Source organism: Dasypus novemcinctus, chromosome 28 (genome assembly GCF_030445035.2).
Source record: "Dasypus novemcinctus isolate mDasNov1 chromosome 28, mDasNov1.1.hap2, whole genome shotgun sequence".
Classification (NCBI taxonomy): Eukaryota; Metazoa; Chordata; class Mammalia; order Cingulata; family Dasypodidae; genus Dasypus; species Dasypus novemcinctus.
In genome coordinates, this window is record NC_080700.1 from 34,928,109 (window position 1) to 34,955,309 (window position 27,201).

General features: G+C 46.7%; 1 protein-coding gene across 1 annotated transcript in view; it reads left to right on the forward strand.

Moving 5' to 3' along the window:
* The window catches only part of PPP1R14C (protein phosphatase 1 regulatory inhibitor subunit 14C), an 83,609-nt gene extending 71,038 nt beyond the window's left edge, over positions 1–12,571 (forward strand). The window contains exon 4 of the mRNA XM_058289544.1: positions 10,990–12,571. Within this exon, the coding sequence (XP_058145527.1) occupies positions 10,990–11,064 (75 nt within the window). The 3' untranslated portion in view covers positions 11,065–12,571. The remainder of the gene's footprint in view (positions 1–10,989) is intronic.
* Positions 12,572–27,201: the final 14,630 nt, after the last annotated feature.

Here is a 27,201-nt window from a genome sequence, read left to right on the forward strand (position 1 = left end):
GACACATGAGACTTTAGTTCACTCATTTTTATTGCTGTGCAACATTACTTTGCTTTAATATACCATTATATATGTATATATACCATCATTAATATACCATTATATATGTATACAATCTTCTATTCAAACTCAGGGTATGCCCAGTTTTTCATTATTATGACTAATACTGTGATAATTATTCTTGACCTGTCGCTTTGCACAGAGTTATCATTTCTCCAAGAAATATACCTAGAAATGGAATTTCTCTTGAAAACATTTGTCCCCGTTGGCAGGCCCACCAGCAGGTTATAAGAAGTCCCTTGGAACCTCATCACCCCCATACCTGGATTAAAAATTTCACCAATCTTGGGGAGCAGATGTAGCTCATGTGGTTGAGCACCTGCTTCCCATGTACAAGGTCCTGAGTTCGATCTCTGCTGCCTCCTAAAAACAAAACAAAACAAAACAAACCAACTGTCATTGAAGAGTGGATGTAGCTCAGTGGTTGAGCACCTGCTTCCCATATATGAGGTAGTGGGTTCAATCCCTGGTAACTCCTTTAAAAAAAAAACACCATTCTGATGGTTCCTCTTTATTTTAGTACACATTTTCCTGACTGCTGTTGAGCACCTTTTTCCCATATATTTACTGGCTGTTCATGCTACCTTCTCTGGGTATTACCAATTTGAATTCTTTGTCCATTTTTCTTTTGAGTTGTTGGTGTTTTTATTGTTGATTTGTAAAAGTTCTTTACATATTCTGGGTAATAATTCCATGAACATCATGTAGGTTGCAAAGAAGTCTTTACTTTCAGTTGAAGTTAGATTGAACAATGACATCTTTCTTGGCTTGTGCTTTTTAAAAATAAAACTTAAGAAATTTTTCACCACCCCAGTGCCTTAAAGATAGTGTCCTATATTTTTTCCTAAAGATTTTCACTTCTATGTTTCCTAACTTTTCTTTTTTTTTTTTTTTCCACTTTTACTTTTGACACATAGCTGTTCAAACCCCCTGGAATCTATTTTTGTGTATGGTGTGAAGTAGGGATGAAGTGTATGTTGTGCCATATTGTTCTGGTACCACTTATGGGTGCCCCTGTGGATATGGCACCCACTTCTGTTGGAGGTCCATCTTCTCTGTCCGTAAGTCTGTCTCTGGCTCTTTCTCTATCCCTGCATACTGCCTCACCTGCCAGTGCTTAATCCTGAATTCTTAGGAAGGTGAGGGGCGCCTTGTTGTCTTCCTCAAAATTGTCCTGATTATTTTTGGAATTTGACTGGAGTTGCATTAAATGCGTAGGTTACTTTGGTGACAAATGCTATCTGTCCAAAGGATAGTACAGAGATACGGGAACTGGGAACTCCTGAGAGGGTGGGGCAGGTGTGAGAGAGTGACAGGTAGCAGGGAGTACCACTAGGCTATTTTGAGGCCAGGGTGCTGGTGGGAGATCCCAAGGAGGTTTCTGGCAACCACGGGAAGCGCTGGCCCAGACCTCAGGGGTGAAGATAGACTGGGGAAGAGCTTTGAGAGTCTCTGGTTTGCAGGTCATGGCTGGGGGGAGAAAGCCTCAAGGAGGCTGGGGGACAGAGCTTTGGAGAATGCCAGTGCCTCGTCGGGGGGAAGGGGTGGGTGAGAGGGGCACAGGGAGTGAGAAGGAGGTCAGTACCTGGAATGGCTCAACTGGAAAAGCTTGACAACACCAAGTGTTGACAAGAATGTGGGACAATTGGAATTCTCAGACCCTGCTGTCAGGAGTGTAAACTGATGGAACCACTTCAGAAAACTGTTTGGCAGTTTGATTAAAAGGTAAACATTGACACACCTGTTATATCACCCAGCTGTCACCTTGTTAGGCATTTGTCCTAAGGCAACAAACAAAAAATATGTCCATGCAAATACTTGTACACCTGGGTATGTTCATAGCAGTTTTCTTCACAAGAGTCAAGACTCAAAACAACCCAAATGGAGCAGGTTGAGCACCTGCTTCCCACATGGGAGGCCCTGGGTTTGGTCCCTGGTGCTTCCTAAAAACAAAAGAAAACAACAAAGAACAAGCAAACAAGCACACGAAAAACCAACTCAGGGAGCTGATGTGGCTCAGTGGCTCAGCACCAGATTCCCACATACGAGGCCCTGGGTTCAATCCCCAGGCCCAGAACCTCAAACAAACAAACAAAAAACAACCCAACATAAGAGAATAATGGATGAATAATTTGTCAAATATCCACACAACGGGATACTCTTGAGCAATTTATAGATCCTAACTACTGATATGCACGGGCACCGATGAATCTCAGGAACAAAGAGTGAAAGAAGCCAGGTCAAAAAGAAAACACAATGAATGATTCCATGTATACAAAATACAAACACATTTATAGTGACTAAAAACCACAACTAAACTGGGACTGGGGATGAAGGGATGATGAGCTGGAAAGGGAGGTGAGAAATCTTTCGAGGGGCTTGGGAATGTTCTCCATCTTGATTGTTGAGGGTTTTACGGGTGTAAGCAATTGTCAAAACTCATCTGTCTTAGTTTGCCAGAATCGCTATGACAAAAACCATACACCAGTTGGCTTGAACAATGGGAATTTATTGGCTCACAGTTTTAGAGGCTAGAAGTCCAAAATCAAGGTGTCAACAAAGCCGTGGTTTCTCCAGAGCCTGCAGCATTCACTGGTGTTAGTCCTGTGCTCCATGGAGACCTTTCTCTCTGGCTTCTCTTCTGGCTTCTCCTCTGTGTCTGGTTTCCTATAATTCTAAGGACTTCAGCCATGTGGGACTAAGGTTCACCCCTATTTACCCTGCCCACACCTTAACTAAAATATCTTCAAAGGTCCTGTTTACAAATAGCTTCATAGTCCCAGGACTGGGCACTGGGGCTTGAAGATGTCTTCTGAGGGACATAGTTCAATCCCCAACATCACTGACTGATACACTTTACATAGGTGCAGTTTATTGTTAGTAAATTATTCCTCAATAAAGTTGATAACTTAGAAAGAAAAGGAAGGAAGATGGGAAGCGGATGTGGCTCAGGTGATTGGGCTCCCACTTACCACACGGGAGGACCCTGGTTCAGTTCTGGTGCCTCCTAAAGAAGACAGCAAGCAGGGGGGATGGGCAGGGGTGGCAAACTGATGCAACAAGATGATGCAACAAGAGACACAAGAGGAAAAACATAATGAGAGATACAACAACACAGGGAATGGAAGTCGCTCAAGTGATTAGGCGCCTCCCTCCCACATTGGAGGTCCTGGGCACAGCCATGGACCCTTGGGATGACGTAGTGGACAGAAGTGGAGGGAAAATTTTGTGCCCTGGGAAATTGTCTCTAGGGTCCCCTTGTAGGGCAGCCCTTAGCATACATGGTCATCCTTCCCCCATACTGAAAAATTTAAGGATTGCTGTGTGTGTCACATACACTTCAAGTTGGTTTAGTTTTGTTTGGAGTTAGACTAAGGCAACCTAAGCTGCTTTCTTAATAAAGAAGATTTCTTACTCTGAACAGCATGGTGCTGGGATCCCAGGGCAGTCATCCCAGGTGACATATGTCTTTAGGTAAATAGAGGGTTTGAATCCTGCTCTGACCTCTCAGTCGCTGTGTGACCTTGGGAAAACCTATAAACTTTTCTGAGACTGTTTCACCAGAGATTTGTAATAATTAAATGAGACAGTACATCAAAATGTCCAGACTCCTGGTCACAGGAAAGACTTCCAATATGCATTAGCTGGAGTTAAACCTCACACAGGTGCTCAGTGAGAGCTTGGTACTGTCCTAAGCGAAATAGAATTGGATGCGCTGTGGGAAGAAACAGTCCCCAGATAAGTTAGTGATACACAAAGGTGAGTGCAGAGCTTTCTCACCTACAGAAATAGTGCCAGGGCTGAGTTTTGGGAAAGGGGCCCAGGATCATCTAGAAAGGTGTTTATTGAAGAGACAAGTCTTTCTGTGGTTTTCAGAGAGCACAGTTTGGTGGAGGAGAAGGCAAAAATCCTTCCTTGAGGTGTGATTCAAAGGTTCAAAGGTTTGTGGGGGGGGGGGGGAGAACTAAAGGAGGTGGGAGGTGCCAGCGGGAGAGCGGTGTTGGGAAACATCCCTGAAGGAATGTGCTCAAGGTCATTTTGAGGGCTTCATGCTGTGAAGAGCAAATACACTTGTTGGCAGCCCTTTGAGAGGGAAGTTATGCAGCAGGAGTGGCTCTGCAGGGCTGATTTGGGCGGTTCCTGTGGGGAAGAGAAGTCAAAGGAATTTGACTCTTGACCTGGCAGGGCCCACAGAGGCTCCTGGGGATGTTCTCAGCCATCAGAACCTCTGCTCTGTGGGGCTAGGGGAGCTGATGACCACAGAATGAGGAGCACCTGCACAGGCAAGGTCAGCGACAGCTTCCCGGGGACAAGCTCACGTGTGCTGCCCCCAGCCTGCTGCCAGCACCCTGGCCTGAGCACCCGGGGCTCGCTGGGCATCCGCAACCTCCTTCTCACCTGCCCCAGTTATCAAATCTTTCTTCAGGGCAGTGGGGGAGATGGGTTAGATTTTTCTTAGGGTAATCAGAGCTAAATTTGTGCCAACCAGAAGTGTTCTTGTCCTGAAGTTCAATATAGTAGCAATGTTGTTGTTGATATGATGGTGGTGGTGGTGGTGGTGGTGGTGGTGGTGATGATGATGGCGGTGATGATGATGATGATGATGGTGTTCATGGAGGTGGTGATGATGATTATGATGGTGGTGGAGATGATGGTGATGATGATGGTGGGATGGTGATGGTGGTCTTGATGGAGGTGATGATGGTGATGATTATGATGATGGTGGTCAAGATGGTAGTGATGATGGAGGTGGTGATAATGACTATGATGATGGTGATGATGATGGTGGGTGGTGATGGTGATGATTATGATGATGGTGGTAGAGATGGTGGTGATGATGGAGGTGATGATGGTGGTGGAGATGATGATGGTGATGATGATAAGTGGTGATGATGGTGATGTTAATAGTGGTGATGGTGATTATGATGATGGTGGTGAAGATGATGATGGTGATGATGATGGTGGGTGGTGATGATGGTGGTGATGGTGATGATTACGATGATGGTGGTGATGATGGTGATGATGATGGTAAGTGGTGATGATGGTGATGTTAATAATGGTGATGGTGATGATTATGATGGTGGTGGTAGAGATGATGATGATGGTGATGATGATGGTGGGTGGTGATGATGGTGGTGATGGTCATATTAGGATGATGGTGGTGATGATGGAGGTGATGATGGAGGTGATGATGGTGGTGGTGATGATGATGGTAGGTGGTGATGATGTGGTGTTGATGGTAGTGATGGTGGTGATGATTATGATGATGGTGATGATCGTGGTGATGATGGTGGTGGAGATGGTAGTGATGATGGAGGTACTGGTGGTGATGATGATGAGGTGGTGATGATGATGATGGTGGTAGGTGGTAATGATGGTGGTGTTGATAGTGGTGATGGTGATGATTATGATAGGATGATGGTGATGATGATCATGGTGATAATGGTGGTGATGGTGATGAGAGCAGTAAACACTTGCATAGCACTTACTATGCTTAAACACTTCCCCAACAAGCCAGAGGGTAGTTGTCGGTCCCACTTTACACATGAGGAAAAAGGAAGGATGGAGAAAGCAATTAACCTTTAAGTGGTAGAACAGGGATTTGAGCCCAGCTTCTTCCTCTGTGGCTTAGGGTGACTGCTTCCATAGAGGAGCAGACCCTTGGGAATTCTTTGGCACTCCTTTCAAAGGCTCACCTTGTTCCTAATCCAGAGTCTTTTATTTGTCTTCTCTCTCTCTGCCCCCTGGATCACACAGTTCAGAGGACCCAGGGCCCAGTTCCTTGGGCACAGGGACACAGAGTGATTTATCCAGCTGCCACGCAGCCCAGGACAGGGCCGAGCAAAGTCCGGCTCACGGCAGCCCCCAGTGAAGAGCTAGAGGCAGAGGCAGAGGGCGAGACCCCGGGTGCCTTGGGGAGCATTCAGAGGGGCTCGTGGGAGAAAAGCTGGGGTAGTGGGAAAAGATCACTGCTGCTTGTCCCGAAAGGACATGTCAGGGCAAATGTTTGCTTGCCTTTTAAAAATTATGCAAGTTAACCAAAATAGTATTTCAAATATTAGGAAACTGGATGAGCCAGATCTTAGAAACCGGTAGAGAGGTGCTCAGCGAATAAAAAGTTTACTTTCAGGGAGAGCATGGGAGGGTCACAGTGAGTGGAGGGGGCAAGGAGGCAAGGGGCCAGGAGTTTAACTTTTCAGGTGCTCCTGGAGCCACAAGATCCTTTTGGCCTGTCATACTCTGTGGGGGACAGAGTGAGGGAGGCAAGAGCTGTCCCAGGCCTGGGGGGCAGTGCCCCTGTCCCCTGCAGAACTCTCCCCAGTCCTGGTGGGCCATGTCCTGTCCCCTGCAGAGCTGTCCCTGGGTGGGCAGTGCCCTGTCCCTGCAGAGCTGTCCCTGCGTGGGTAGTGTCCTGTCCCCTGAGAAGCCACCCATGGCCTCGGGTGTGCAGTGCCCTGTTCCATGCAGAACTGGTCCTGGTGGGCAATGTCCTGTCCCTTGCAGAATTGTCTCCAGCCCTGGTGGGCAGTGTCCTGTCTTTCTGCCCACAGGGACCCCGTAACACCCCCTTACCACAGCTTGGGCCATACTTTCTCCAACTGGTTTCTCTTTTTCCTTCCTGGTTGGCCCTGAGGCACCTTTTAAGGCTTGGCCTCTGCCTTCTTCCTGTTTGCATCTCCCCTACAAAAGCCAAGTTCAAGTCCTACACCCCAGGCCTGTGAGTGTGAACCCCTTTGCACACAGGACCTTTGAAGATGCTGTTATTAGTTAGGTGTGGACTCATTTGTCAAAGAGTCTTCGAAGATCCTATTTAGAGGACGCCAAGTTGAACCAGGGTGAGTGTTATTCCAACTAGCTTAAGTCTTTATAAGCAGAGGATATTCTGGACGGTCAGTAGAAGCCAGAGGTCAGTGGAAGTCAGAGGAGCAAACCCAAGGAGTGAGAGAGGTCGCCATGTGAAGCAGACCTGCTGGAATGCTACAGGCTCCTGGAGAAAGTCAGCCCTGCCGATACCTCGATGTTAGACCTCCAGCCTCTAAAATCAGGAGACAAAACCCCCGTTCTTTAAGCCAATCCATTGGATGGTAATTTCTGTAGAAGCCCTGGCAAACTAAGTTACCTGCCTACTCCAAACGAGCGCCCTAGCCCAATTCCAGCCATCTGCTTTGGAAATAAATGAGATATGTTGTTACTTACAAATAGTATTTTTGTGTAGTTATGAACTAACAGCAATCAAAGTATTTGATCAGAGATCCTTGAACCTTCTTTAAGAATCACCTATAATCAACAAAATGCTTATAGGAAAGTAGTGTTGTCAAGGTAATGAACAGTTTGGTTTTAAATTTATGGGATTTAAAGTATGTATGATATAGTACATTATAAAATTGTAGTAGGTAGCCATAAAATTTTAGAGTTTTTCGTTAATGTTAATATATCACAGACACAAGACAAGCGATATCGTTTATTTAAGAATCACATCATGATCCATTTTCTGAGAAGATTTGAATTTGGCTTCAAGTACAAATCACTTTTGCCTTGAAGAAACAAGGTCTGTAGTTTAAGAAACGTTATTCCTTATATGGTTTTAGCCTTTCCTTTAAAGATGAGCTTTGTGAAAAATATTTTATTAAAATAGTGCCGAAAAATTGCCAAAGTTATCAACAAGATAAAATGTAGGGTTTGTGATTCTGGCCTTTGCTTTAAAAAAAAAAAAGAAAAGAAGGAAATCATATTCAAATGTTGAAACTCTTTGCAGCAATCCTTTGAGGAACATATTTCCCAAACAACGAAACCGAAACTGTATATACAGAATACTATGTATTGTTTAAACCAGAAAGGAAGAGGGACAAGAGGAAACATGTTTAACTTTGCAAAGTCAAAACTAGTTATTAATGGAAAATAATGCCATTTTTTGTTTCATCCTAGAAAATTTTTTGAATTAGATAAAATAGTTGTCAGAAAATGAAAATAGAGCCTCAGTTCACTTCACTTGTATTTCCCCCTTCTGTCCCTGTGTAGAAATGGCAGTGATCCAAATGTTTATGTCCTTTGACCCACTTTTGGAATAGCTCTCCCAAGGAGTAACCCAAGAAACAGATGAAGATTTATGCCCTCAGAGGTCCGTGGTGGCATTGTTTCTAGTTTTGAAAAGCCTCAGACCATCCAAATAGCTGGTAATGGGGGAATGAAGCCATTTAATGAAGAATTGTATAATCATTGAAATTAATTTCTAGGAAGACTGTTTAATGCTGTGGGAAAAAGCTTCTGACATCATGCTAAGTAAAAGAAAAAAAAGAGAGAGAGAGAGAGGCTCTATTTACACCACATGAACTTAATTACGTGAAACAATACCCACGAAAGAAAATGCATTAATAGTGGTTCAATCTGGGGAGCACATTGTTCATGATGTTTATTTTCCAATTTTTTTTTAATAGAAAAAGCACATATTACTTTTATATAGGAAAACTTTTTTTCCTTTAAAAAAAAAAGACATCGTGGTGGCTAATACAATTTTAAATATCGAATTCTATTATGTTTTAGAGCAGAGACCACTTTTGTCTGGAAACTTCGACTGCGAGGATTGTGTTAACAGTTGGTGGGGGAGGCTATCTGAGAGCTGTTTTGGGGGTTCCCAGAAGGCCTCAATGGGGAGTAACTTTTCCCAAGCATCTTGCTCTGGGGTGGCCTCTGTGCCATTCTGCTCACAGGCTGTCACTTCCCATCAGAATGTCTGACTGGCTGTCGCTTTATCTTTGACAGATACTAAATAAGGAGACGACTTAATATTAGTTAATATATGCGACTTGTTTGGTAGGCAGACATTGATAAAATGTGAGATGATAAATAAAGGGCCCCACTGCTGTAAAGTGGGAACCAGTCCAGATTTGCTTTGGGTTTTTGAGTCAAGAAGTCATTTTGGTGGGTCCTCCATAGCTTTCCCTTTCCCTCCCTCCCTCCCTTCCTTTCTCTTTCTCTTTCTAGTTACTTATATAAACTTTTTTCTTTTGAAATAATTTCAAGCCTACAGGACAGTTGCAAAAATAATATAAAACCCATACAGAGAACTCTGCCTGATACACTGACTCACCAATTTTTAATGTTTTGCCACATTTGCCATATCATTCTATTTTTCTATCATCCATCCTTCCATCCATCCATCCATCTCCAGCATTACTTTTAAAAATGAAATTAGTATAGATTAGGAGGTATCAGAATATGCTATATAGAGTACATATTCATCCTTTAAAAATTTTTCTTTCAGGCGTGTGTTTGTGTATATTGAATTGTAATATAAAGCAATTTTCATTTTAACTGTGGTTTTCTGCAAAAAAAAAAAAAGTCAAGAGACTTTTCTTGTGGTTCTCAAAGTGGGGTCCCTGGGCCAGTAACAGCAGCAGCAGCAGCAGCTCGGGGGACCTGTTAGCCATGCAGATTCTCAGGCTCCACCCCAGACCTGCTGAATCAGAAACTCTGGGGTTGCAGCGGTGTTTTAACAAGCCCTCCAGGTGATTCTGATGCACACTCAAATTGGAGAACCACCTCTGGGGAGCAATTCTGGTGTCAGCCAGAAGCTGGCTGGAAATGCAGAATTCCAAGTCAGAGGGACTGAATCAGAATCTACATTTCACAAGCTCCCCAGGTGATTCATTCATAGGCTCGGATGAAAGCGCTAAGGCACGTATGCCCTCAGGGGCCAAATAGATTCCTGCGTGAGGGAGCCTGTTTCCTCCCTAAAAATGGAACTATTGTGACTAGTAATGGAAGAAATTGTAGCGTTGATGTGGAGAAAGTGGCCACGGGAGCTGCTGAGAGCAGGGAGAGGGAAGAAGAGATGTGATGTGAGGGCATTTTCAGGACTTGGAGTTGTCCTGGGTGGTGCTGTAGGGACAGATGCTGGACATTATATATCCTGCCGTAACCCACTGAATGGACTGGGGGAGAGTGTCAACTACAATGTAAACCATTATCCATGGGGTACAGCAGTGCTCCAAAATGTATTCACCAAATGCAACGAATGTGCCGTGACGATGAAAGAGGTTGTTGATATGGGAGGAGTGGGGTGAGGGGGGTGGGGGACCTCTTATATTTTTTGAATGTAACATTAAAAAAAAAAAAGAAAAAAAGAATATAGCATACTACTATCAGATGAGCATTCACACTCCCCAGAAGCCTGTCCCTGGGATCTAAGCCCCCTCTCGATTTAGAGTGGAGTGGACATCACCATCCCAGGGTCCACAGGATGGAGGAATAAAATATGGATTTGAGTGGACTTACTGTCCACTATAGAATTTTTCTACTACAGAATTATTGTGACTCTAGCAATTGAAGAAACTGTATCGTTGATGTGGAGACAGTGGCCACGGGAGTTGCTGAGGGCAGAGAGAGGGAAGAAGAGATGTGAAGTGGGGCATTTTCGGGACTTGGAGTTGTCCTAAATGATATTGCAGGGACAGATACTGGACATGATATATCCTGCCTTAACCCACTGAATGGACTGGGGGAGAGTGTAAATTACAAGGTAAAATATAATCCATGCGGTGCAGCAGTGCTCCAAAATGTATTCACCAAATGCAATGAATGTGCCACAATGATGAAAGAGGTTGATGTGGGAGGAGTGGGGTGGGGTGTGAAGTATATGGGAACCTCTTACATTTTTTAATGTAATATTTTTTTGTGATCTGTGTATCTTTAAAAAAAAAAGGCAATTAAATTAAAAAAATTGAAAAGAGTGTATAGCAGTAAAAAGGCATTGTGATGTGAAGTTTAAGTACTTTTCATTTGCTTAAAAATGTCCTGCAGTGGTCCAGTTGGGATTCTCACCTTCAGCCAAATCCAACAGCCCAAGTCTGTTACTTTAAGGAGATTTAAAAGTCATCACGGATTTTCACGTGTGGCTCCCTCATCTCACCTTCTTCTGCTCTTTTTAAGGAATTTATCAAAGAGCTGCTCTCTCGGATCAGAGGCATGAGGAAACTGAGCCCTCCGCAGAAGAAGAGCGTATGATCCTAGTGTACGGTGGATCTCCCCTGGAGACGAAGGTCCTGGGATTTGGACTACAGGAAGACGTTGTCTTTATGAACAACTTTGTTTTGGGTGGGGATTCTATTAGATGTTTATTCAAGAGCGTTCCTTTTTTTGTTTGTTTTTAAGGGTTTTTTAGTGTAATATTTTAATAGCAGAGATACCTGGCCGCAGGCCAGCCCGTGACTCTTGAGCCAGGCGGACATCCAAGGATGGGATGCGCCAGGCAGCATTTTCTGCCATGATTCAGATACTTAGCACCTCACGATACAGGGAAGATGGTTTTCTTACAACTTGTTCGATACTACTTTTACTTAAGTTGTATGTTTGACTCCAATGTCGAGTATCTTGTCCTTGTATATATCTACACACCACTCACTTACAATGTAGATGTGAGTTTTATTTCACAGTGGTGGAATAAACTTGTGGTCGTCCTTTATTTGGAGGTCCCAGTACGTGTGTTTCCAAGAGGCCACCAGCAGTCTCCATTTGAGTGCTGCCGACCTTCAAAATTCACTTTCTGCACCAAAGTGAAAAAATCCAGTGTATCCGTTATCTCATTGAGCTATGCCACAAAACTGTCGCGTCGGTCAAGGGCTTAATTTGTGGACTTCCTGTTATTTCGTTAATCGAGATGCTTTGCCAGATCGTGTGCTCATTGCCTCGTGTGTGGTTTGCTAAAGGTTTTTGTTTTTTCACTTTGAAGAACTGATTGGAGTTCTCGAGAACCGCCCATGCCATGTGAGCGCTCTGTGGCCGTGGAAAAAGGAAACGCCGCGTAGCAATTCATTCTCTGCTTTCCACCAAATACTGTGTATTCTTTCTTCATGAAAGCAGGTCAAATGGGAGTTAGCTGATGGAGTACCATTCTCCTTAGAAGTAGATTCTGGTTGCTTCCGTGCCTGGACAGTGGTAGACTGTGGGGTGCACCTGTGAGTTGGAGCAGATGGGGCAGCGGGGTGCTCGGGGGACACGGTGCTCACTTCCCAATCCAGAAAGCCACCTCCAGGTGGGCAATCCTGGAGCCTCGCATTGCTGGCCTCCGTCATGGGATGTGATCTGACTCCGGGGTCCCAGCAGGCTGGCGCTCATTTCCACCCTATCCCCTTGCTTGGGGTCAGGCCTGGGGACCTGCCCTGCCCCTCTCCGTTAGATACCAGCTCCTATGAGCAGGATCAAAATGCGGATGCGATGTCGGTGGGGACGACGGTAAGAGCAGCCAGTCTCCCTCCCCTCCAGGGGGCCCCACTGCCTCCCCCCGAAACCCCACCTGCCCTAAGGTGTCTCTAGGTTGGCCCTGGGGAGACGGGGCTCAGGCATTTTTTTTTTTAAAACCAAGGGTGCTCTGAACATATTTTATTTTTTAAATGAACTACGTCTGTGGATTTTGACGTCTACTGGCAAGCTTTGGAAAACGTCTTTAATTTTGTAATGTTTACCAATGATTTATTTACAAGCTATTTACTCAAATAAAGGGAGCTGCTTACAACTCGGCTTGCGTGCGTGCCTTCCCCGTGCAGCGCGTGCGGACGCTTTGACGCCTGCTGAGGCATCGTCTTTGGAGCAGGTGGTGAAAGCCAAGAGCCCCTGATGCATTCCTGGGTTGAGGACGGAGCAGAAGCCTCGCCTGGCTCCAGCACTCTCCTCTTCTAAATTCCCTTTCACCCATCAGAGTGAAATACTCAAGAAGGTTGCAAAGTTATCGAACATTCCGGTTGTTCTTAGAATACCACACGCCATGTAGTACAGGTTTTGCAGATTTCTGCTTGGCTTGTCCAGCCCAAGTTTTGCTTTTCCAGGGGAGCAAGGATGAACTTGGCCTCCAGAGGCCTCCCACCAGGTAACACCCTCCCTGTCCTGCCCCCCTCGCACAGGGCCCGGCATCCCCCGATTCCCCCTGAGAACTTGAGCCAGAGGTTCAGACCCTGCTCTGTCCCTACCGTGTCTCCCAACCTGCCCTTGGTCGCCGAGCTTGTCCGCAGCTAATACCTCCCAGAGTTGGTCCATCTTAAGTTTGCCTTGTCTTGGTTTCTCCAATATCTCTGAATTGGCTTCCCCATGTCCAGTCTTGCCTCCTCCCTTGAAACCGTTTTTCACCCAGTAGCCAGAGTGGTTTTTCTAAAGGGCAGCTCTGAGCACTGCCCCGTCTGCTGATACCCACCCCTGCCCTGCTTCTCTAGCCTCATCTTTCGGCTTGCACTGATGTCCTGTCCTGCTGAATTCCATGGGGTTTCCTTACTGCTCTCTGTATTTTCTCCTCTGAGGCTTTGCAAAAGCCCCTGCCTTGAGCATCCTTCTCCACCTGCAGGGTCCGTGGGGGACCCTGGGTGCCCAGCTCCAGTACTTAGTCCCCAGCCTGGCACATGCCTACAGGCTCACTCCTGACTGTCCACTTGCTAGTCTCTTCTGGAAGGCTCCAGAAGAGATTGGGATCGGGACCCGTAAATCAAGCGCCTGGCCCTGTGCTTGCCGACTGAGGGAATGTGATGGAAGAGAGTTCGAGAAAGCCACTTTTGTCACAGAATAGTGGTTCCTGGACCTGAATGTAGATTTGGCCTCCCGGGAAGCTTCAAGAACAGGTGAAGCCTGAGCCTTAGGCCTGACCTATCTGAATAGAATTTCTAGGAGAGGGGTATGTTTTTTCCAAGGTCCTGTATCTGAGGATCAGGGGCCCAGGGCAGGCCGCTGCGCGAGTCAGGGTCCCCCTCTCCCACATTCAGGCCCTCACAGAAGGAGGCAGCAGCAGAGAAGGGGGCGATGCCACAGAAGAGGGCACCTCACAGAGGGAGGCAGTGCACCACAGAAGGCGTCCACGGAAGGGCTTCTGTCTCGGAAGGATGTGCCACCACAGAGGAGAGGGCTGTGTTAGTCAGCCAAAGGGGTGCTGATCTAAATACCAGAAATTGGTTGGTTTTCATAAAGGGTATTTATTTGGGGCAGGCGCTTCCAGTCACCAGGCCATAAAGCATAAGTTCCTTCCCTCACCAAAGTCTATTTCCACGTGTTGAAGCAAGATGGCTGCCGACGGCTGCGAGGGTTCAGGCTTCCTGGGTTCCTCCCTTCCAGGGTCTTGCTTCTTTCTGGGTTCAGGGTTCCTCTCTTCCCAGGGTTTGCTTCTTCCTGAGCTCAGGGTTCCTTCCTTCCTGGGGCTGGCTTCTCTTTCCTCTGTGAGCTGACTTCCCAGGGCTCCAGCTTAAGGCTTCAGCATCAAACTCCAACATCAAAAACTCCAACTATGTCCTCTGCCATGCCTTTTATCTCAACACCCTAATGACACGGCCCCATCAGAGCCCTAATCATAACTCAATCACGCCCAGGTACAGACCAGATTACAAACATAATCCAATATCTATTTTTGGAATTCATAACCATATCAAACTGCTACAAGTACCGTCACAGAAGAGAACATCACCATAGAAGAATGTGTCATCACAGAAGAGGGTGGTGTCACAGAAGGGGTTCACAGAAGGGGCTGAAGGGGCTCCCAGAAGGGGTTCCCATTACAGAAAGGGGCGCCATCACAGAGGGGGCATCACCACAGAAGGGGTTCACAGAAGGGGACACCATCTCAGAAGGGGGCACCACCACAGAAGGAGTTTCCACCACAGAAGGGGACGCCATCACAGTAGGGCCACATGGCCCATCTCTCCCTTGGTTTTCCCCTGGACAGGTCTCAGCCTGGTGGGAAAGCCTCCACGCCCCCAGCCTCTAGGCCCGCACTCCCTCAGCACTGGCGAGTCTGAGTCTCGGCCTGGTGGCAGGGGGTCGTGGACCACAGTGGTGATCGTGGCGTCTGCCTATCGCCGCGCTCCCGCTTACCCGCCTCCTCTTGCTCAATCCCAACGTGAATCGCAGGAGTTGGGTTCACTGCCCCCATTTCACAGCTGAGGAAACCACCTCGGAGGGGTGAAGCGGCTTGCCTGCGGTGGCACCGTGACGGGCTGCGCGTCAAACCGCTAGGCTGCACTGCCTCGTGTTGGGGTGTCCCCCGGTCCCCCTCAGGGCCAGCCCGGGAGGCGCATCTGCGTGAGCTGCCAGAGTCTTGGGGGGCTCTGTGCCTGGAGGGCCTCAGCCACCAGGGAGCTCCCCCTCACAGCCCAGATGCCACCTGCCCCTTACCTGCCACACCGCTGGCCCCTGCTGCTTCCGTCCCCTTCCAGCTCCTCTCGTCCCTTTCCAGCTCTGGTGCTTGGCTCAGTGTCTGAGACAACAAAATTGGGGAAAAAAGGAAAGCTGGGTAAGATTTTTTTTTTTTAGGAAGTACCGGAGATCGAACCCAGATCCTCGTGCATGTGAGGCAGGCGCTCAACCACCGAGCTACACCAGCTCCCCAAGATGTGCTTTGGTTCCTGGCACACACAGACCCCTGATAGTCATTGGCTGCCTAAAGTCCCCACAAAAGAGTGTGCGCTCTGCGGAATCAGCTCATCGGCCACCACCGGTGTGTGATGACACCCGGCTCTTTAGAGAAGACGCGGCGTCGGGAACAGGAGCTCTTTGAGCCGTGGCTAGGGCTGAATGAGGGGCGCTGGTGGGGGGTGCAGCTGCCAAGGTCAGGCCTGGAAAAGAAGGGTCCCTTCCCCTTGCAGTTGGCAGAGAGGCCCCAAGGAGAGCCAGAAGCTGGCACCCATCCTCCCGCCCCTGCCCTCCCACCTGCTGTCGTCCCCTCGGGTGTCCCTTTGGCATCGCGCAGCCTGGCGCCCGGGCCTGGCCCTTGTTTCGGCTGGGAGCTGGGGGGACGGCGAGCCCCCAGCTCATCGCCATCCTCACCCCAGTTTTGGTTCTGAGTCAAAGCTCCTGGGGACTCACGCTGCTTCTTGGGAGCCCTCCCTGGACTCCAGCCACTTGGGCCATGCTCCCCTCCCACCCCTGCCGCCTTCCTCTTGGACTTCTGCCTTTAATGGCACTGGGTGAATGAAGAGCGGGGGGGGGCACCCTTGCCCGGGAGCTGTCTGAAAAACAGAAGGATGCATGGACTTGGGAAAGACGTTTTCAAGTTGGAGGCATCTGCCTCACTGGTTTCTCCTTACTTGAATTTACATGAATGATTTCAACCCAGATGATCCTGGGAAGTTCTTACTAAACACTCCTGACGTTTCCTTTTGGGCTTTGGGGTGTACCTTCCTGTGTGTTTGTAATTTGCCTGTGCACTATCGGGTGGTTTCTCACAGTTTCTCTGCAGGAGAAGGAGCTATGCAGTCTTCACGGACATCCCCCCCCAACTCAGAAACAAATGCTGGGAAGGCTTCATTTTCCAAAAGCCTTCTGCCACGGGTGTGGAATGGTTCCTTCTTTCGACTCTGCTTTGTCTGGCCTGGGCATGACTTGTTTTAGGGTGCTCGATGGTTCTCTACTCCTCTTGGCTCTGTGGGTGTTTCCACCACCACACACCAGCCTGGCATTTCCATCGGGTCCTGATATTAAAACAGCTACAAGTGAGGGCCTGGAAGTCTGGTTCCCCAGTGCTTTCATGGGGTCAATTGGTAAATGAGACCCTATTTCTCTGATACCGCTCCAGCTTCTGGCTCTTCAGTAGGGTGTTAAGTGAAGCTAGCTGGGTGGCTTGTGTTGTTCTGGAGGGTTCTCGATAGTTCTGGCAAGTCTATGGAGTGAAGAAAAGTGTGCTTTTAGCCTAGTTGCCATGGAGCCTTGATCGCATTTTAAATTCAGTGTTATGGTTGTTGGGAGACCGTTCTTTCCATGTCTTCAATTTCTGCACATTTGTGAGCAGAGGCGCTGTCTGCCTTTGTTCCAGATATTCCTGTCCGGGACGTTTGCATCGAGAACAGCCGCAGAGGCTGGAGCAGGCACATGTATGCCCATTATAAATGATCTGGGCTCCCTAAGCTCGGAGACCCTCTCTGGTAATGCAACCCACTGCACATACAGGTGTCATCTGAGCCGCTTTGCAACGCTCTACGGGATTTGGGGCTTGCGGAATCAACACCCAAAAATGCTGACACTCTGGCTACCACTGCGGCAGTGAGTAATACGTTGTCATTTGTCTCTGACCTGAGAGTTTCCAGTCTCCTGCCAAGCAGCCTCGTCACCGTGGCAGGCTTGTTAGCTTAAAAGTAGGGTAATGGCTCAGATCTGACACAAGCTTGACCACAGTCAGCCTTATTGGTCTCTTGCAATATGACTCATCTCATTCTTGTCATTCATAGATATGTCCTTGTGCTTAGACACCAACTTGACTAATTGCTTTCAAATACACAGGGTCAGAATTCCCTTTAAAGAGACTTCATGCCTGGGAATGGTTGTTCTGTGGGTGGAATATACTTCCACAGAAACCACTTTCTCGCTTCCTCCTTGTTAACGACACGAAGTGAACGCTGTGTGGTGGGAATCGGGGAAGAAGGCTGGCGGAAGGGAGAGCCACTGCCCCAAGGATTTACAGTAAAATGACACCCGTGAGTGAGGGAGAGAAGACAAGCTGAGGGCAGCTCTTTGCCCTCCTCTTTCTCTTTACAGTATGTGCCTAAATATTATGAGTTGCTGTTTTCGGACCTTACCACTTGCTGTTTTGAAGTTCCCACATTAAACGCCAAAAAAATTTGATGACTTTATGCTGTTTGCCATATCATGGTCACTAAATAAAAAGTAGAAAATGGGCTCGTGGACTATCTGATGCTACCAGACCAGTTCTTGTCAGGGGGAGGACACGATACATATGAAGTGGCGACCCCACACACTCTCCTGGATCATGTGGTACTCAGAGTCAGTAATTTACCTTGTGGGTTTTTTTTTTGTTGTCAGAAGAAAACGACTCCCCTGGTGCTGATTAAACTTTTAAAAGGGGAGATTACTGACTCAAGTGTCCTTTCTGGTAACTCATGGATAAGGAAGCAAATAAGATGGTCTCTTTTCTCCCTTCCCCTGCCTTCCCCTGCCTTCCCCTGCCTTCCCCTGCCTTGCCTTGCCTTGCCTTGCCTTGCCTTCCCTCTTTCCTTTCTTTCTACTTTTTTAGCACTTAGCACAGCACCTTGCTCTTCTTGGCTATAATCCCTGCCTGGGGAACCCCTACTTTCAGTGCAAGTTTGTGCCCTCCTAACAGAATGTCCCCAAACCCTAGAGAATCACTTCTGAAATTGGTGATGAGTCAGGACTCTAAAGCTCTCAAACAGTTTGTAGCTTACAGCATCAACATTTTTTTCTGAATCTTTTGTTCTATTTCAAATATTTAGGCTCCATTTATTTTTTATTATTAATAACTTGTATTATTGTAGTATACTTGATACAGTTCATAAAAGACTATTTTAGTAATTACACCATTACTTAAAACCTATCATTTATAATGGAGTTCACTGTTTGTATTGTTCCATCCAAGGTTGTTTTTTTTTATCAGTTTTTTTTTGGTCTTTTTATTTTTTTAATGCTACATTCAAAAACTATGAGATGCCCATATACCCCCCACCCCGTCACCCCACTCCTCTTTAGGCTCCTTTTAGATGGTGACATGTCCTGGCTTCAGTCCAGGGGTCTGTGACACTGTAGTTCCTGTGGGCCACAGGGTCCTCCGAACCTCTGAAACAGCACAGGGGAGGGTGTGAGGCTGTGTGCGCGTGTGCCTGAGTGTGGCTGTGAGTATGTGTTTTGTGAGAATGAGCGTGTTGTGTGTGTGTGTTTTATGCGTTGCATGAGTGAGCATGTGTGAGTTTGTCAGAGAATGAGTGTATTTGTGTGAGTGTGTCTGTGTGTGCTTTTTGTGAGAAAAGGTGTGTTCGTGTGTCGTGTTAGTGATTTTTTGTGAGAGTGAGTGTATTTGTACATCTGAGTGTTTGTGTGTTGAAAAATTGCCTGCCAGAGACAGTTCCAGAAAAAAGAGCTCAGCGAGTAGCAGAGAGAAGAGCAGAGATGGGGACCTTTGGGTGAGGGGCGGGTCCATGCTGTCGCCAGGTTCTCCTTGCGGCCATGACCAGGGCAGGGCCCAAATCTCCAGCCACCGCTGGCGACCGCAGCCGCGGGGGATGCCAGGGCCGCTGGGTGCCCGGGCGTCTCCAGCTCCAAGCTCAGCCCCTCATTCTCAGCTTCACACAGCACCCTGGTTGGATCCCGGTCTCCGTCCTCCCTCTCTATACCTAGAGGTCCCACCTGCTGATTCCCTCCCACAGGTGACCGCTTCTGTCCAGGGTGCTGTCCCTGGCTCAAGCAGGAGCCTTGTCCTCTTCTGCTCACCATGATGGCCTGTGGGTTCTCATGAAAACCCGCCAAGGTGCAGACTTGCCTCCAACACCCTCTATGTCACAAGTTGACTTCAACTTTGAGGAGCCCGTGCCGACAAGCTCCGTGGAGAAATATCTCCCCTAACCCCATCCCCTTCTACCATCTTGCTTAAAATATCAAGCAGAGAGAGTTAGACAAGCATGTGAACCCTGCTGTACAAGATGGAGCAATGCAAGAAAATCCATACTTTGTCAACCTGTCCCTGGGGGACAATGAGGAAGACAAGGATAAGTTTGTCCCTTGATAAACGACCTTTTTGTGTATTCACTTGCCTCAAAGCTGTACAAAGAAACAAAGCTATTGCATTGTATTTGAGCTAGAAATTTAAATTCTGAAAAATATAAGTCCAAGAAGAAATGAGTAAGCCCTTAAATGCTGCTTTGGCTTGTATTTTTTTTTTTTATTTTTTTTATTTTTTTTATTGACTTTGTAATAATATTACATTAAAAATATATATGTGAGGTCCCATTCAACCCCACCCCCCCACCCCACCTCTCCCCCCCCCCCCCCCCAGCAACACTCGTTCCCATCATCATGACACATCCATTGGATTTGGTAAGTACATCTTTGGGCACCTCTGCACCTCATAGTCAATGGTCCACATCATGGCCCATACTCTCCTCCATTCCATCCAGTGGTTTGGCTTGTATTTTATCATGAGTCTCATCTAAGCCAAAGTACTGCAACTTAATTATGATTTTTACATGGAGCTAACACTAAAGAGAAATGAGATTGCACATTTAATGGTAAGACCAGAAACTGCTCTTGCTTAAGTAGTTCGCTTACTCTTCTACCTCCTGGGATTAAGGATTCAGCTCTATGATGCATCAGAAGCCATGAATCTGATGATGTCCTAAGTTTGGGGGCAGACATTCTTTAAGACTGAAGTTCCCAGTTTGTTGCCAACAACAAATCTGCAACTTAGTGTTGGGAAGTGGATTTGGCTCAATGGATAGAGCATCCGCCTACCACATGGGAGGTCTAGGGTTCAAACCCAGGGCCTCCCGACCCATGTGGTGAGCTGGAGTGCCGTGCCATACAGGGGTGTCCCCTGCATAGGGAAGCCCCACGTGCAAGGAGTACGCCCCATAAGGAGAGCTGCCCCATGCGAAAAAAGTGCAGCCTGCCCAGGAGTGGGGCTGTGCACATGGAGAGGTGATGCAGCAAGACAACACAACAAAAAAAGACAGATTCCCGGTGCCACTGACAAAAATACAAGTGGACATAGAAGAACACACAGCCAATGGACACAGAGCAAACGGGGGAGGGAGGGGAAGGGGAGATAAATAAAAAATATTAAAAAAAAATAAAACTTAGTGTTCATTTAATTATGACTGTTCAGGGAAGACCAAGCAGTGCTGAAGGGGCTTTAAAATCATAACCAATCATAAACCCTATCGCCTTCTTCAGATACCCACATCATAACTAAGGGTTAATTATAATTGCCAGAGTTTTAGGGGGAAAGCACTTGAGGGTTGTTCAGTGATCATTGGGAAAGTACGTGTTAATGTCTGCCTTGGGATTAGGAAAGAAGGTTTTACGACTAACGGTTCAGACACTTGTATTGAAATACCTGAGTTTGGAAGTTTCACTGGTTTTCCACCCAGTGCTTCATAGACGCTGCGAAATGGCCTATAGATATCACAGGGCACTGTCTCGTCAGCTAGGTAGATGAGTGCACTTCGGATTTTTAAAATAAGGCCAACAGGAGAGTTACTGATTTGAAAAGTGAAGACTCCCATAGAAATTGCTTTGGCTATTGTGTGTGGTGGAATGAGCAGGCTCTTGCTAGAATGAGGTTCCAGCAGCGCCGAGGAGAACTCTCTGTGTCTGAAATCATGAGTGTCTGAAACCCTACAATCAAACATCATTCTCCTTCAAGTTAAGCTGCACTTAATTCTAGAAAGGACCGTAAGTGTTACTCATTTTCGCATTTGTCAACCCACTGAATGGACTGGGGAGAGCGTAAGATACAATGTAAACTATAATCCATGCTGTGTAGCAATGCTCCAAGATGTATTCACCAAATGCAATGAATGTGCCACAATGATGAAAGAGGTGGTTGATGTGGGAGGAGTGGGAGGGTGGGGGTATATGGGAACCTCTTATATTTTTTAATGTAACATTTTTTGTGAGCTATGGATCTTTAAAAAAAAAGACAAAAAATTGCTACAAAAATGGGAAACACATCAACAGAAAAAAATTTCTTATTGAGGAAGAGGGTCTCTGGGTGTCTGGGGCTAGGGCTAGTTCAAGGTGGGGAAGGGGTCTTCTTATGGCCACCTTTTGGGTGGCACGAGACTGTGTATGAAATTGCTTTCCTCAGGTCTCTTACAACAACCCCATGCTGTGAGAAGCAAAATGTGCTACTGACGATCAGGAACCGGCTGTGAAAGTTTTGACTCTGCCCGGGACAGAGCAGGATAGATGTATAATTGGAACCATCCATTTGGAGGTCAACTTGTAAATGTCCATTGAAATATAGCATGTGAATACCCTTCCCAAGCTCATGTGGCTTCATTTAGGGAGGTGGCTACCATCTCAACCCTCCTGGGCAGGAGATGGTGACCTCAGCATCTTTCATTGAAGGCCTTCAATGGCAGGTACCCACTTGGTCACCTTAACTGCAGAATCTCCCCGTTGGACTTGCCTCATGAGCCTGCAGTTACTCCCTGTGGTAATTGAGACACATGTACCCCCAGAAAACCATGTTCTTAAAGTTGGTCTATTCCTGTGTATGAACCTATTGTAGACTTTTGGATTAGGTTACTTCAGTAAGGCATGACCCAGGGTGGATCTTAATCTTCCTACTGGAGTCCCTTATAAACAGGATGGATACGGAGGGAGACAGAAGCTGAGGAAGCCAGAAGCTAAGGCAAGGAAGCCTAGAGGAGATGGGAGAGCCCAGCAGATGCCGCCATGTGCCTTGCCATGTGACAGAGGAGCCCGGGATTAAAGGCAGCAGGTCTTTGGGGAGAAAGCATTGCCTGATGATGCCTTGATTTGGACATTTTTCACAGCCTCAGTATTGTAAACTTATAAGCCAATAAATTCCCTTGTAAAAGCCGACGCATTTCCAGAATTAGATCAAATATCCTGAGGTCATGGCCAGTAGATGACGACAGTCTGGTTACAATTCTGCTAAACCATGTGTAGCTTGAGGTGGTAAGTAGAACTTGATTCTTGGTTAGACAGTTATCTGGGTTGAGAAGGGACAGGCAGTGTGTGTTCTGACTCCCATCTGGTGTCATCACCCTCCCCAAACAAGGGATGGACATCTCTTGGTATTGACAGAAAATAGCAAAAACCACTTGTGTGGAGTGGCAAGCCCTGTGCTAGGTGCTAGAGTCCCTGGTTTTGGTACCTGATCCAGATACTTCACGGAAGTCTTCACCATCACAGAGGAAGATCTCACTCAGAGCAATACCAAGGGGCTTGCAAGAATCAGGGACAGGGTGGTCTTCTTTGTGATTTTCTGTGGGTCTTGGGTGGGCTTTGGGAGGTGGATATCATGGAAAGGAAACCTGGGGCTGTCCGAAACCAGTCCCTGGGCAAGTGACTTAACCTGTCTGGGTTTCGGGGTCTTGGTCTATACAATTAGGGACACCTGCCTTGATGAGCTCACAGGGCAGAAAAGATCAGATGAGCAGTTCGGGTGAGAAGGTGAAGCAAAGGAGAAACCTGTACAGAAGCAAGGTGGTATGTTCCTGACGTCAAAGAAATAAATGGATGAATGAGATCATGGGCTCAGACTCCGAGCCCTGCCTTGGAGCCTGGATCTGCTGCTCTCTCTCCATTTGATTTCCAGAGTGGCCTTAGGTGTCTGTCCCTTGCCTTCTCCATCAGTAAAATGGGGGTAAGAACAAGGTGACAGGGCTAGAGTTTGCATGCAAGCCCATATATGCATAAAGCACTTTAATGCTATTGTACTTACTTAGAATGATTTTCTTCCTCATTTTCAATTTAGTAGTGACCATGGCCTTCAAGACCCCTGCTTTGTCTCCTCCCCCTCCCCCTTTTTCTGTTCCTGTCATCTATCTGGCTCTGCTGACCCAGGGGAGTTCAGCGAGGTGGATGGTGCACCTTAGGTCTGGGGGCCACCATTGAGAGAAGGCTCTAGAAGCAGTACTGAGAACTAGCCCCTCCTGGACACTGTGCCTTAGGGTTTTCAAGCTCTTGAATTCAATAATTAGAAGCTTGGATGATCTGGAAAAAGCAAAACAAAATATCTGTTCTTTGTTGTCCATGTAGGCTACACCATTTTTTAAAAAATTTATTTTATTGATTGAGTTCTCTCCACCCCTTTGTTGTTTGTGCTTGCTTTGTCTGTTCATCTTCCTTGTTTCTTTAGGAGGCACCAGGAACCAAACCCAGGACCTCCGATATGGGAGGGAGGTGCCTAATTGCTTGAGCTGCCTCCATTCCCTGCTTTGTTGTGTCTCTCATATGTTTTCCTTCTTGTGTCTCTTGTTGTGTTGTCTTGTTGCATCAGCTTGCCGTGCCTGCCATTGTGCCAGTTCACTGTCTGCAATAGGAGGCACTAGGAACCCGGGACCTCTGATGTGGGAGGGAGGTGCCTAATTGTTTGAGCCATCTTTGTTCACTGCATTGTTGTGTCTCTCATTATGTTTTTCTTCTTGTGTCTTTTGTTGCTTCAGCTTGCTGCACCTGCCCATTGCACTAGCTCACTGTCTTCTTTTGGAGGCACTGGAAACTGAACCAGGGACCTCCCATGTGGTAGGCGGGAGCTCAATTGCTTGAGCCATATCTGCTTCTCCTGCAGGCTACACGTTTTAATGTTGAAATGGGGTTTGTATCACTCCTCCTCTTGGGGTGATATTTGGCTGAGGGTGGGAGGGTTGGCAGTTGAGTAAGAATCCTCTATCCCTGGCATTCTTAACCAGGAGACCCCAAGGGGTCTTTGGAAAGATTTCAGGGCGTCCAAGAACTTGAATTGAAAAAAATTAACTTATCATCTTTATTTTCTCTGACCTCTAACTGAAATCTAGCATTTCCTCCACTTAGGATTGTATGCAACAAATTACAGTAGTATTCATTTCACATCACATTGTGGTTGTTGCAGATCTCGAGAAATGGCTTACGCTCATCCCTACTTTGAAATTATGGTAGTTGTTAGACCCACCACTAGCCAAGCATCATAAAACTATCTGCCGCTACATTCTGAGAAGGGGTCCATGGTTTTCACTTGACTGGCAAAGGGGTCCACGGAACAAAAAAGGTTCAGAATCCCTGCTCTATCCAATAGCCATCCTGGGGGCCAGATTTGGAGGTGGCAAAATGGCTCTCTATAGGTAAGACCCAAAGAAGAAGGCTGTTGAAAATGAGGTACACGAGTTTTTTTCCAAGCATTTCTCAGGGTCGATACTTTTTGACTCAAGGACAAAGCTCTGGAGAGCATCTTTAATTAAACCTGCCGCCAGTCCTGCTGGGGCTTAGTGCTGTGCTCTCCTCTCCAATTATCCGCTCCACCTCGCAGCGCCCTCCTCCTGCCCTGCAGCCTTCCTTTGCAGCCTCCCCTCTCCCGTAGCTCCGTCTGTTTCTTCTCTGGGAAGGGCAGGAGCCAGTCAGAGCTCTTCAAACCCCCCGCCTCTGCCCCGCTGGCCATCACGCCCGGCTTTCTCCAAACCTGTCCCCCGCTGTCCGTGGTACTTTAATAAAGATGTTGACCAGTGTTTCCTGAGGCTTCCAGAAAGCCTCTTACGCAGGGAGGTGATGTTCCTTCCAGGGTATGAAAAGACTTCCAGGAGGGGCATGGAGGACCCTTTTTTCTTTCCTGCTGTCCCTTTCCCTAACATGATCAGAAAGAGTGGAATTTCCCGTTTTCACCTTTTTTAAGTGTACAATTCGACGGTGTTAATTACATTCACAATACTGTGCCACCATCACCACCAGCCGTGACCAAAATTTTTCATCCCCCCTGAAAGAGAAACTCTGTACCCCTTAAGCCACAGCTCCCCTCCCTCCCTCCCCTTTCCCTGGTAACCTGTAAGCTAATTTCTGTCTTTATGAATCAGCTTATTCTAGATAGTTCCTATAACTGGCATCATACAATACTTGTCCTTTTGGTGTCTAGCCTACTTCCCTTAACATAATGTCTTCAAGATTCACCTGTGCTGTAGTATAGAGCAGAATTTCATTCCTTTTTTAATACTGAATAATATTACATTCCATGGACACATGGCAATTTGTTTATCCATTCATCTATGATGGATGATTTTATTAATCTTCTCTCAATAAAATAATCATGAAAAAGGGGGCCAGAAAATGTGGAGTTTCTTTCATGGGATCTACATATTACCCCAAAGATTTTGGCTTCTTGGAATTTCTATTAATTTCCATAAAGTACTTAGCAATAATGAAAAATATACCCTAAAGAAATATTTTGGGCATACAGAAAAATCTAGGGAACAATATAAGAAATATCTGTACCTATATCACCCTACTTATCTACTCATCATTAAGCTCAGGAAATGAAAAGTTTTAGATAAAATTGAAGCCCTTTTCACACCCCTCCATAACCCATTTCTCTCCCTCCGTGGACGTAACCCCTAGCCTGAATTTCATTTTCGTCCTCCCCATGTGTGTCTTTATACTTTTACAGCTTATGTTAGATCAAGAAACAGTACTTTGAAATACTATGCTTTTGATCCTGGACTGGCTCTAAGAATGGAGGAGAAAAGGCCCAAAAGGACATTACTGAGATATATGAAAAAATTAGAGTACAGACTGAAAGCTTTATATGAATGGTTGAACTTAAGTGGACATCAGGTGGTTACATAAATGAATCCTCTTGTTCTTAGAAAATGTATGTGGAAGCACTAGATGATTAAGGAATGTGATGTATAAAATCCTACTTGCAAATGTTTAGAAAATAGACAAATAGATAGACAATAGATAATAAGACAGATGGATAGATAGAATGATACTGCAAATGTAGCAAAATGCTGAAAGTTGACAGACCTGAACACTGCTTTTAAAACTTCCTATAGGGAAGCGGACTTGGCCCAGTGGTTAGGGAGTCCGTCTACAACATAGGAGGTTCGCGGTTCAAACCCCAGGCCTCCTTGACCCGTGTGGAGCTGGCCCACGTGCAGTGCTGATGCGCGCAAGGAGTGCCCTGCCACACAGGGGTATCCCCCGCGTAGGGGAGCCCCACGTGCAAGGAGTGCGCCCCGTAAGGAGAAGCGACCCAGCGTGAAAGAAAATGCAGCCTGCCCAGGAATGGTGCCGCACACACGGAGAGCTGACGCAACAAGATGATGCAACAAAAAGAAACACAGATTCCCGTGCCACTGACAACAACAGAAGCAGACAAAGAAGAACACATGGGGGGGGGGGAAGGTGGGGGGAAGGGGAGAGAAATAAAATAAATAAATCTTTAAAAAAAAATAAAAAAATAAAACTTTCTTAGAGAGTGTACTTTATGCATCTACCTGCAACTTGCTCTTGACAGGTAACAATTTCCTGTGTTAACAATTGTGCCCCTTGGGATGGGGATGTGGCTCCAACGATTGGGCTCCCGTCTACCATACAGGAGGTCCAGGGTTCGATTCCCGGGGCCTCCTGTGAAGGTGAGCTGGCCGGAGTGGAGAGCTGGCTCATGCGCTGGGCCAGCCCACGCTGAGTGCTGGCCCTAATGGAGAGCTGGTACAGCAAGAGGACACAATAAAAAGAGACACAGAGGAGAGACAGTAAGAGAGAGCAGATCAAGGAGCTGAGGTGGTGCAAGAGATTGAGCGGCTCTCTCCCACTCTGGAAGTCCCAGGTTCGGTTCCTGGTGCTGCCTAAAGAGAAGACGAGCAGGCACAGAAGAACACACAGCGAGTGCACCCGAGAGCAGACAATGGGGGAAGGTGAGAAATAAATAAATAA